Genomic DNA, 12,504 nt, shown 5'->3' on the forward strand with positions numbered 1-12,504 from the left:
TTTAATCACATTATTGGTGTTTCTATAAACAACAAATTACTATTTATTTAAAATAATTATTGATTATTTTACTTTGCAACATGCACATTATAACATATTGTATCTAGCATTCTGTTTACATGAAATGTAAAGACCATAGAGCCAGAGGTGAGCATAGAGTATGGATAAAAGGATAGAGCGGGGTGCCATAGACTTGGCATTTAGCGGCGCGACGAGTGATTAACGGTAAACCGTTTGTACAATTTTAGTGTCATATTTGTCTGTATTCAGTATTAATCGCTCGTTTCGCATCTGACATTAGTGCATTTTAATCTATAGGGACTGGACTAAATATTTTTTTATAAATACCACAGATTCATAATTTTCTCGATTTCTTTGTAAAATGCGTAGATTAAGATAGGGTTAATGTTTAGTCAGTAGTTATAGTACTCACCCCTTTACTTATAATCCCTCTCTAAGTACCATTTGCTATTTCAAATAATAATAGCAGTCGATATTGATGAGTCAAAACATATTGTATATTGACAAATGTCAAAGTATTCAATTTAGCATCTTAGTTAGCTGAGAGATGTTTATAGGTAAAGGGATATATGTTTAATACTATCATATGCATATTTCTCACAAATTCATGAATAAATAGCTGGTTTGATACATATAATGACGTTACTATTTGGTCTTGGACATTTTAAACAATTGAGATTTTCATAAAACAATTTAAGAATGCCAAAAGTGACATTGTACTTTTTATATTAATTTGTTTTACTCGGACCAAAATATCGTCAAATATTTTTTGTACGTCTTTTCTACGACAGTTGAATATCTATCCTTTCGCCTCACATAAGAGAGAGCGGGACAAATATATTTCTACAAACATCATGTTGTAAGGGGATTCCCCGTTGGTGCATGGATATAGTCTATTTTTAATACGTAGCCTCTAACCAGCCAGATTTGGCAATAATAGTATTACTTTTGTATTCATTCATATTTTAGATCTTAGGGCTCGCGTGTATGGGTGTGGCTACACTTGGGGCGGTTTACTGATTTCAAAATTTAAAAAAAAACTAAGAAAAAATTGTTTTGTCACTTGTTTTGTGACGTCTGACATATGACATCTAACACCGGGATTCCATAGACAATTTTTATATCTGCATTATAGTTATTTATAAAATAATTTTTATTACATAGTGAACCTAGTGAATTCAGCGTGCGGCTCTCATCCTTGAGGTCGTAAGTTCGATCCACGGCTGTGAATCAATAGAATTTCTTTCTACGCATTTAACATTCGCTCGAACGGTAAAGGAAAATATCATGACGAAACCTTAGATCACCTACTTGCCTATTAGATTGACAAATGATCACGATACAGATACAAATTTGAGGCCCAGGCCTCAAAAGATTGTAGCGCCGTTTCTTTTTATTACATATGTAACGCACGATGTTAAGGTGACAGTTGACATTTTTTTTAATGGACATGGTGACAGTTGACATGTGTAACGTCAAATGATTATTGGTTGTCAGTAAATTGGTCCCAAGTGAAGCGAGATTGAATTGCTTGAGGCAGATCGCTTGTCACTGGTGCTCAGTGGAATGTACAAAAAGTATTACCTATGCATTTGGCTTTTATAAATTTTAAACAATTTGAAAATTTCATAAACTATGATTCTATGTTTTCGAGTTATAGCATAATATAGCTTTATTGTAAATTTACAAGTATTATATTTGTTCGGATGTAGTTAAATTTGATAATCTGTCGTTATTGATTTGACGAATTGTATGCAATGTAATAGTTTGGCCAAAAATAAAGCTTATTTATTCAAGGGGTTTTTTATTATATGTTCTATGTTTCCTATCCTATCAAAACTTTCCATATGCAGTGTAAACTCTTTATAACGAATTTAAAGGGACCGAGGAATTTTACTGAATAAGAAGAATTTTACGTTATAGAGAGTTTTTCGTTATAACGAAGTACGTTAAAGAGTTTATACTGTATATTGTAAAGCTTGCCAGTGGACTGTGAAATGTGTGTTTGAATTTATATGTATTAAATGTCAGGAGTATATGTATAAATTAGCAAGCTGTACTAGATAAATGAGAGGGTTAGACCTAAAAACCTAACACTGAAACCTGACCCCTATTGATGTACCCTAACACAAAGTGAATATATAAATAAGTACGGGATATCTGCACCGAGAGACCGAAGATGAAATCTGAACATATATCAAGGCAAAAAATATTAAAATAAATATTACTACCGCTTACTAAACGTCAATATATTGCATTTGACAGGTTTAAAAAAAAAGGGAGGGTCGATTCCACAGTTCGCAAAAGAAAGCGGACCGTGGAAGACTTCCATCCATCAAGGTGATGGGGATGAAATTTGTGGTTAATACGGCTCGTAGTGTACGGTAACAAGCCAGGGATCTAACCAAACAACTTAGAACACTCCATAGTACACTTATATTACTATAGTAAAGCTTGCGTGTGAAACTAGATGTAAAACTAGTCTAGTATATTAAGCAACGTTTTTCCTATGTAAAAACAGTTGAAATTTATTAATATAACTTATTGCATTATTTAACAGACTGGTCTTAACACTAGGATATTCCTGTGTTGTCCATACTCTTCCGAGATACAAAACATCTTGTTTTCTATCTAAGCACCCATGGCACATTTATTAATAAAATTTCTTGATTTTTACGAGCTATGAGATCAATGCATTATAATGTGTAAGATTTGGAAACCCTTTTAAGTAGTGCCAGGGTTCTCTTCTCTTCCAAACCCACTTAGAAGTTCTCCATACCATTTTTTGTTTTTCATTTACAATTTTTTTTAACAAAAAGCATTACGCGACGCGTAACACGCGTGAGTGAATGAGTGAGGGTGCATGTGAGTATAATGTGTAACACATTAGGTGTCAAGAGTATCTCCAACTCTGGATAAGGCGTGTTCAGAAACCGGTTTTTAACCGCTTGTTTCGATGGGAATCGTTCAAAACTTGTCATAAAACACCAAGTCTTTTGACTGATAAAAGACGTCGCCGTTCGTAAGGTGGGTATTAAATAAGAGCTGAATTTAGAAAATCTTTTTAATTCATAATCTCCGCTAAGTCAACATCTTTATCAGCTTTAACCAATTCGACGATTTCACCCTGTTTCTTCAAAGCTATCGTGACGAAGCGGTCAGTCTTCTGAGAGGGACAGAATGCTGTGAGTCTAGTGGGTACATAGGCGGCTTCGAGGATCTTTAGAGGCATTGCTAGTGACATACATCCTCTTTCTGAAATAAAAATCTATTAAATTATTTATTAAGTTGTTTTTTTTCTATGCATATGTTCCTCATTTCAAAAGCTGAACGCTGTTTTTTTTAATTTATAGAAAGATATCTATAAGTATACATGTTGGCCTAGTTGCTTCAGTGTGCGACTCATCTCTGAGGTCGTAGGTTCGATCCCCAGTCACCAATGGTCTTTCTGTTTACAACATTCGCTCGAACGGCGAAGAAAAACCTCGTGAAGACGGTGTGTGTCAGACACAGAAGGCTACCTACTAGCTTATTAGATTGACAAATGATCATGCTACAGATACATAAATCTGAGGTCCAGACCTAAAAAAGTTGTAGCGCCACTGATATATTTTTTAATTCTGGTAGAAAAATTATGGCTACAGAATTTCAGTCAAATTTTGAGGATAAAATCTTACCAGGTATTTTCCTCTTAATATTAACATTTTCTATGATATATACTCCATTTCTCCCTAACACGTTGGAGACGGTGCGAGACGTCATTTCTCTTGTCTCTTCCGACTCCAGGCTGGGAGCGTCCGTTGCTACTCCTACTACTCTTGAAAGATTGGTAGCAATGTACTCCGCTAAATCGTAACTAAGTCCTGAACAAATAGTACTTGATAAAAAAAACATTATACACAGTAGCTGCCACCGTTCGTTATAACTTTAAAGTTTTTTAACCTGGTATCTGACAAATGCACTGGCGACGTTTGCTCTTCGATTTCCAACCAAAATTGAATAACAGTAACGTTGGTTCTCGTGGATCATGTCTCAGAACTATCCACTGCAGGGCGGCTTCCAGCGAAAGAACTAGAGTTGGTATCGTCTTCGTTATTGACGTTAGGTCTATTACAGCCACTGAAATAGAAAACTTATGGCACAACCGGGTATTTAAAGCAGAGATCACACGCTATGCTATCGTGGCTAACCACTAGAAGAAGAACTAGGAAGAGAACCACTAGTACCTATATAATAGTATTCTATTGTAGTATATTATCAGGAATATGTTAATAAGTTCTCAAGGATCACATTTCTACTACCTACTTAGGCTGGCGAAGCTGATTAACGATTGTAGACACAATCATAACGACGGATTGATTAATATTTGTATAATTTATTATCAAACTGAAAGAAAGAATAATAATACATAGTAAAAAAATAGGTAAAGCTAAAAAGAACACAAGCTTACACTAGGATTCCCTGTGTCGTGGTGTCTTCCTTTTGACACGGTAACGGTACCCACTTGACAATAATTTCAACATTACACTAATATTTTATAATTAAACTATTGTTGCAGAAATAGAATATTTTCTGTTTCAGCATAAGACAGGTAGAGAAGAAATTGTTTAATTGATACTAGGTATAAAGTTTTGAACCGATAGTGAAAATTTTGTCATTAAGAAATTGGTTAAAGATGAAGGAGAAAAAGTGTTGGGCGAAGAAAGTGCGTTTTCTGGGTTGCTTATAATATGTATGTGTAGGTTTGTGTTGTGTATGATGTGGTAATTGTCTAACGGTTAAAATTATATATTATTTGGTTAATTCATAAATTCAATACACTTAGACGTGACAAAGACGAGACTAAGAATTTAAGGTGCATCTTTGAACTCACAAAAAACTATACTTACGCCTTGTTAGAAGATACTCTGTTGGGATCATAGATGGCTGCATGGTTCCAGGTCTCACTGTATGTTCCAGATGGAATCCGGTACCAAGTCCTGGGATTCCGCAGTTAACGCATATTTTCCTTGCAAAATATTACTAAAGCTTACTTTTGGCACAACTAAACAGTCTATATTATTTTGTCTTGCATACACTTTTCCATGTTTTATTAATCACGATAAATTGATAATATGTAACATAAGTATAATTGCTTTGCGTAATTAATACAATTTAATTATTATCATAACAAGGACTTTGATAAAATTAGATTCCTAAGTGATTAATTCCTTTAATAAAAATACCTAACTTCGCCAATGTAAATACAAGACTGCCCCATGCCCCCATTATGCTATGGACTTCATGCTTGTGTGAAAAGACTTTATTTGTGAATCTTTGGTCTCGTAATTTAGGTTATTGCCATTACTAAGGAAATTCATTTGTGCATCTGTTTCAATTACCATTTTTATTATTAGCCAAGCTTAAAGTATTTATATTGACCTTTAAAAAAGCAATTTACCAGCCATTATTGACAGCTTCATAGAATTCCATCATTTGCCTCCAAGTGGTTGGGTGAGATAAATCAAATATTTCTATTATTGGCAGATCTTCGTCTTCTAAATATCTTTTGTATTCCATTGCTGATGCATTTATTATTAAAAATAATATCACGCGCATCGTTCTCGATGTCATTTGAATAACTGATCTAATCCATATGGTGTCTTTGTTTAGGCAATGAAAATAAATTCGTAAACAAAATAAACAATGACGCTGATGTAACCAAGAAACTTTAAATAAAAATTAAAGACACGCGGCGAGTGGTGTGGTCAGTGACCTCAGGCCAATGAACAAAACGTTAGATTTTAGAACACCTTTGCCCAGCCTCCGGATCCCTGGAGTTAACTGCATAATATTTTTTTATATACTTCAATTACGTACAAAAGAGTTTCCGGTATTATAATATTCTTATGTCGACTGATAACATAGTAAATTCTAGACTAGTTAACAGAATTGTAAATCAGATTGGCCGACACTTATGTTTTCACGTTATGCACGAGACCTTTCGATGATAGCTTTCCCTTTAATAATTAAACCAACATTGCATTTATTTGGTAAAAGTCTGACAGTTCTTCACACCGGAACAGCTTAATCTTTATCAAGGTCAAGTTCGTTGGTGTGTGGAGTAATGGAGTCATCTCTGGGCTAGTGCTGCCAAATGTCACCTTGGATGCTATTGAGAGGCGGGCTAAGCGAAATATATACGACGAATCTCAATCTCTGTACAGTTGCCTACCTGTCAGTCTTCTATAGATTGCACTCCGGAGAATGCTCCTCTTCACTACCTCTAGAATCATCCCCTCCTTTAAGACAATGCTCGTCTAGAATCAGGCTGGAGTTTCACCACTTCTTTCTTGATATACACAAGAGCCGCACTACACTACCGATTTGGATCGTCATTTCTTGTAAGAACAAAAAAAGAATGTAAGTCCTCGCAGGGGGTATTTCTTCCCTAAACAGTTTAACATGGGTTGAGTCATCTAAGTCTATTCTGTATAAAAAATCTAACTACGCAATGAGATGGAAAATTGTAACCAATTATAATAAAACGATTACTAATAGTAATTAATTTATTGAAAATATATACATCTAATATTTAATCTTAACATGCAACTATGAGTATAAATAAATAAGTTCTAAGTGGCTTTCTAACGTTAGGATATCGTTGGGAAGATGAACCACATACAAATGTAAAAAAACATATAAAATACATAATCTTAAGCCAATTTTGCTATAACAAAATTACTAAGATTTAAGTTATAAGGGAAGTCTCTAGTGGGCTATATTGCACTAGTATTAGGTTAACTTAAATTAATCGATGGTTTGGCTTAGTACAACCCTGAAGGCATATCCGTCACTTTATTGAGGCCATAACTGGAACTGATTGGGGAAAACGTCCTCTTCATATCGCCATAGCTATGTGTTCCGTTCGTCACCAGACTGGTCATGCTAGCCGGAGCATCTCTCAACATTGGGGCCCCAGAATAGAACCCTGTGTTACTCCCACGCTTCATCATAAACGTATTATTGAAGTTCGTATCGAACGACCCCGTCGTTCTAGCAGTTGAATATTTATCGCTTTTGTCTTCTTTGTATTCGTACGAGTGAGTTCTGCTACTGGTTCTGGGCATCAAAGGAGGTTCTTCGATTTCGCTGTTGGCACGAGACACCGATCTCTGGCGCTTCTCATACGACCACGTCGTCTTTTTCGTTTCGGGGACCATTATTATATCGACCATTGAGTTGAGTCCTTCGTCGATTCTGTCTAAGCTTTTCGTAAGCTTTTTAGATTCTATTAAATTCACGATTTCATCGACGCGACTGCATTTAGAACCGGACCGTTGTAGTGGCGATGGCTCGATAAGGGACGAGTGACTTTCAAACATACTCTCAATGTATTCACGTTGCCGCGATCCTTTCTCAGATTGCAAAGATTCACTTCGTTTAACTATTGGCTTTCTTGAATCCTCTCTAGTCTTTGATCTTCTTAGTTTATTGTCATCTGTATCGGTTTCGTTGAATTTAGCGCGGCATTTACTAAAGTCGAAGCTTGTGATCGAATCGTTTTTCATAACTCGACGGCACCGTGAAACGCTAAGTAAAGAATCGGAACCTTCGTCACTCGAACAGTACATATCGAAGAAATCCTGCGATTTATTAAACAAAAGTCCCTTTTCTACGTGAGGGAATAATTGACTGAGGCTTCTGTTTTTATTCGGTGGTTGAGGGAATATCTTGCTTGGCACAATTTTGCCAATTTCATCGCTGCTGTCTTCAAATTCATTACTACTGGTTATATGAATGCTGTGCCGAGTGCTTGTTATTGAATCTTCTTTTTCTTCGCTTCTGTCTTTTTGATAGTCTGTTTCTGAAGTACGATTGCTTTTGCATTTGCTGTCTGTTCTGTTCAAATACTGTTCGGATTCTGCGTGATTAACGATATTTCTGAGTTCTTGAATGACTTCATCGATTGTTGCCTCTTCTTCATCGTCTGTTGACTTTTTGTGATTTTTTGTGCTTTCCAGTTTCTTATGGAGCGGTCTTTTGTTTCGTAGCAGATCGTATGTTTCATTTTTAATATTGAATACTTCGTAAACCATTGACTCCCTTTGTGGGTCTCCTTCAGGGCTGAGAGATCTTTCCGAGGAACTTATACCTTCATCTTCGGGAGGTGATGATTCATCTGGAACCAATGAGTTTTATTACAATTTATTTACATAGTTAAATAACAAACAGTCATCATGCCAAGAGCAGGCTTTAAGGTCGTAGATTCGATCCCCGGATATGTCAATGGACTGTGTCTATGTGCGCATTTAACTTTCGGCTTGCCTTGACCCGAATAGCCGACGGTCTGTGTCAAGCACAGGGGGCTAATCACCTACTTGCTACTTACTACTATACAGACATTTGAGGCCCAGACCTAAAAAGGTTGTAGCTACTGGTGTATTTTGTTCGTTTGATTTATCATGCCAAGTTATTAAATTACGTTAAAATCAATCATTTACCTCTCCTTCTATGCGTGGAGTTTTTTTTCTTAATCACAAACGTTTTCTTCCTACTTGAAGTACTGTGCTCGGAGCGAAGTGTGCTCACTTCTTCTTGTAACTCACAACATTTTTCCTTCAGACATTTTTCTAGAGATAATAGAATTCCTTTCTCTTCCTGTAGGATCTGTGGAAAAAATATTCAAAATTTAAAATCATTTATTCATATAGGTAACACACTTATGAACGTCAAAAAATATAATTCATATATAAAATGCTTTTAATTTTACATTTACTGCCAGTTCTCAAATCAAGGGCGTAGAACGGAAGAGAAGAACTGGAAATAAACTCTCCGCCACTCTTCCTTTAGTTTTTACTACTAATTTTTTGCTTACCTTGACTCGTTTCTCCAAAAGTTCCAATTTGAGCCTCAGGTCGTCCTTTTCCTTTTGGGCCTCTGTTGCCTTTTCACTAAGAGTATCAATATCTATCAATTGTCTCTCGTAGTTTTCTATTTCCTTCACTACGTATTCGTTGGGGTTCGGTAGTTTGGCGACGATCTGTAGGGATTCAATTTATATAATTTATTCACACATAAACTATTTACAAAATATTACTAGGTGCCCCCGCGAACATTTCATTTCGCCTTAATATGATTTATTTACTTTTTTGGTAGCTAATTTTTTTTAAATGTAATAAGGCAGGAGGATCACTTGATGTTAAGTGATATCGCCGCCTATGGACACTCACATTGCCAGATGGCTCGCAAGTGCGTTGCCGGCCTTTCAAACTACACACTAACTTATCGAACATTTTGCTATGTTAGCCTTTAGACTATGGTTTTAAGGTGTACGTGCTCTTTTAAAAAAAATCCCCATAAAAACCTTTCTCATAGTTACAGGAATAAATAAAAAAATATTTAAATTCGTCCAGCTCTCTTCTAGTTAGAATAGTTAACTATTTCTCCTACTTCTAATAGCAGACAAGTTTGAATTTTGTTGACACGAAGGTTTTATTAATACCCTATGTACATAATTTTAATTTTATTTTATTCAAAATTAAATTAAAAGTAAATTAAGCTAATTTTTTAATGCTAAGTTGTTACTGAAAATATGTTTAGGTAAACGAAAAGTTAATTTACGTGAAGGAAAAATATCGTGAGGAAACCGGCATGCCAAAGACACAAAAATGCTAATGGCGTGTATCAGGCACAGAAGGTTGACCATCAAGAAACAGATACAGGAATCGGAGGTCCAGATCACTTGGTATATTTAGTATAAACCTAAAATCTACATACCTTTTTCAAAGTTACAACATCGAACCCTGCCTGCTCCAACTCAGCCTGTATGTAGAGTTTCCTTTGGGGAGATGGGGCGCTGGTCAACAGGGAATTGATAAAGGCCAGACCAGCTGCTTGCAGGTCTCCAGATCCTCCGGTGCTTTGCAGCATCCCCACCAGGAACCTGAACCTCACTGGTTCTCCATATCGAAGGCGAAGTGTTGATAACGCTTCCGATATCATACTGTGACCGTGTGCTGGAGGCTCGCAGGCCTTTGTGAGAAGCTAAAATTAAAGTTATTTAAAATCAAAATATCATGAATTCAAGTTGGTAACTTAATGTAAGATGTTTAGGGTCACCGGGGAAAAGAAAGAGAGGTCGCCCTCTTGAATTGGTGATGATTGGGGGCAAAATGCTCAAACTAGAGAGATATGGAGCCAATCGGATGAGGCCTAAACTCTACGTATAAGAGAAGATGAAACTCATCTCCAGGTCCGAACAACCTCTGAGCACTCTCCATGGTAAATTCCGTACGATACGCAACGCTAAGGCATCAGGCCGCTCAAAATAAATAAAGAAGTTTCAAATATTCGTCAGCATCCTATTCTCTAGATGTCTCGTCCATAAATGTACATTTTGAACGTAAAAAACTTCTCAAAAAGTGACTTTAATGAAATCTGCAGTATTCTCTTTGATGGAATTCGCCTGATTTAAATTATTCCTTTAAATATTTACAAAAATCAAAGGCGTGACAAAAGCTGCCGAAAACGTAAAGAAAAAAAAAATGAACAAATATTCAGTATAACAGTATCCGGAAATATAATCGTATTACAAAAACCAGCAACTTTCCGGAATTCCAGAATTTTCGAGTGTCAAATTCAAAGTCTTTGACATTTATATTTTATACTAGTAGACCGGCCAAGCGTTGCTGTGGCTAAGGTTTTGTTATAATATTACATAGTAGTAAACTATTCAAGGGAAACGGTAGAAGAACACCAGTCATGGGGACCACTATGCTTTATGGTGATTCTGTCAGTAAATTGAAGCTTATGTGAAACGTTGGTACTTTCAACACAGCGCCATCTGTTAGAATTGTGACTATTAAATAAGAAACAAATATTTTGCAATAAAATAATATTGCGGGTATAAATTGAGATGTAATCTTTTAAGTTGGATCAAACTACACACGGTGTGCAAATTTGATTGATATCGGTTCGGTAGTTTAGGAGTCCATAGCGGACAAACAACGTGACACGTAATTTATATATATTAAGATTTGTATAAAAAGGCCAAAACAGATATATCAATTTCCATCGTTTCACTTTCGTTTCATCATCCATAGCTTTTCTTTAATATAAATTCTGCTTGGTATGAAATAAGAAAGTTCCTACCTGTAATGCTAGAATCCTAGATTTATTGACAGTAGACATTATGCAAACAGCCAAAGCGTATACTCCGTTGGAGCAGGCCACCAATCTCCTCACGCATTCTGAATACCTGGTACAGCAACTCCAAAGGCACTGTCTGAAAAATATTTTATTAATTTTATTGTTTCGGCTAAACTTATTTGTTGGTTAAGAAGGACTTTGGTGGGACTTCCGACTTAAGGGGGGATACTAGACCAGTATAACCTCTGACCGCCCGAAGATCGAATGCCTTTATTGCGAACCCTGCAGGCTTTTTTAAAAATAATTTTAATATCATCGATCGACACTTTGTTAGTGATACCCGGAACTGATTCAGGTTATGTCTTATTGTAATTGTGATAGGACATTTATAATTATGAACAAATTGTTACAGTCATTGTAAAAAGAGATTTATTAACACTTACTTACGAACTTATCTAAGAAAATGTGGCAAAGTTATGCCATTATAAACCGTCTTTTTAAACTTAAAATTACAATTTATAAAACAATTACAGTATTTGGATTGCTCTTGTCGAGCTAAAAACCTATGATTATAAAATTAAGTGGCATGCCGAAACTTAAGCCGAAATTATAAATTTTCACCAATATGAAATGGCTCTATTTTAGGTATACGTCTTTAGCATGCTACATTTTAAACAAACTTACAAGCAAGCCAGCTCATCCAGGAGTGGCCTGCGCCTGACAGCTGGCGGTCCCCTTGCCCCATCACCCGTTTGACTGAGTTGAACGTTGCGCAGGAGTTCGAGAAGTAACGTCACTCCATCTAGCGGTTCACTCGCGAACTCTTGGACGAAACTGGAAAAGTATGGAATGAATATTAGCTGTATTTTTATTACAATTGACCTGATGTAATAAAAATGTTTGCATAAAGGCCCAAACAGTTGCAGGCTTTATATATTTTAAATATCACACATGTAAGCTGGAGGTCCTGATTTCTAGCGAATAACGTTAAAAGTTCATCATCGGACGTCAAGATACAATGCAAAATTCCACCAGTTCAACCTTGACGTCTGGCGTTTCAACACAGAGCGCTTTTTGAGACTCTTCTTGGCGTGCACCATTACTTTTTGGAACAAGCTAGCTTGTACATGTAGTTCTGAACCGTTACGACTTAGTAGTCTTTAAGAAAAGAGCGTACCACTCCCTTAAAGGTCGGGAACGCATATCTTCTGATGTCGCAGTGTCCAAGGCCTACAAGTACTTAGGAACTTAGTGCTCGTTTTTTACACATACTAAAAAAGATGGTGATGGTGAAAAGCCTGTGTCGTGTGGGCAGCTGTATCATGAGTATGTTTTCTATTTGACATACTTATG

At 36.1% G+C, this 12,504-nt stretch overlaps 2 protein-coding genes across 4 annotated transcripts in view; both read right to left on the reverse strand.

The window, feature by feature from the left end:
* Nucleotides 1-3,085: 3,085 nt before the first annotated feature.
* On the reverse strand, nucleotides 3,086-5,029 carry LOC125058120. Its single transcript, XM_047662160.1, has 4 exons — nucleotides 4,911-5,029; nucleotides 3,964-4,140; nucleotides 3,699-3,884; nucleotides 3,086-3,276 (listed from the first exon to the last, which is right to left on the reverse strand). The coding sequence occupies exons 1-4, from the start codon at nucleotides 4,951-4,953 to the stop codon at nucleotides 3,086-3,088; spliced, it is 597 nt and encodes a 198-aa protein (XP_047518116.1). The 5' UTR covers nucleotides 4,954-5,029.
* Nucleotides 5,030-6,555: 1,526 nt separating this feature from the next.
* Nucleotides 6,556-12,504, reverse strand: part of LOC125057798 — a 96,127-nt gene continuing 90,178 nt past the window's right edge. For all 3 annotated transcript variants that reach the window (XM_047661697.1, XM_047661699.1, XM_047661698.1), the window contains 6 exons: nucleotides 11,836-11,985; nucleotides 11,155-11,287; nucleotides 9,781-10,047; nucleotides 8,879-9,043; nucleotides 8,505-8,670; nucleotides 6,556-8,182 (listed from right to left, as the gene is read on the reverse strand). In XM_047661697.1, the coding sequence (XP_047517653.1) occupies nucleotides 6,828-8,182; nucleotides 8,505-8,670; nucleotides 8,879-9,043; nucleotides 9,781-10,047; nucleotides 11,155-11,287; nucleotides 11,836-11,985 (2,236 nt within the window). In that variant the 3' untranslated portion in view covers nucleotides 6,556-6,827. The remainder of the gene's footprint in view (nucleotides 8,183-8,504; nucleotides 8,671-8,878; nucleotides 9,044-9,780; nucleotides 10,048-11,154; nucleotides 11,288-11,835; nucleotides 11,986-12,504) is intronic.

This window comes from Pieris napi, chromosome 17 (genome assembly GCF_905475465.1).
Source record: "Pieris napi chromosome 17, ilPieNapi1.2, whole genome shotgun sequence".
In the NCBI taxonomy this organism is placed as follows: domain Eukaryota; kingdom Metazoa; phylum Arthropoda; class Insecta; order Lepidoptera; family Pieridae; genus Pieris; species Pieris napi.

Excerpts from the sequence above, each read along its gene's own strand:
- LOC125058120 (XM_047662160.1), bottom strand. The coding sequence starts at position 4,953 with ATGCAGCCATCTATGATCCCAACAGAGTATCTTCTAACAAGGC. Across the intron at positions 4,141-4,910 it reads AGAGTATCTTCTAACAAGGC|TGGCTGTAATAGACCTAACG; the intron begins GTAAGTATAGTT and ends TTTCTATTTCAG. Across the intron at positions 3,277-3,698 it reads TATTAAGAGGAAAATACCTG|AAAGAGGATGTATGTCACTA; the intron begins GTAAGATTTTAT and ends TTTTTATTTCAG.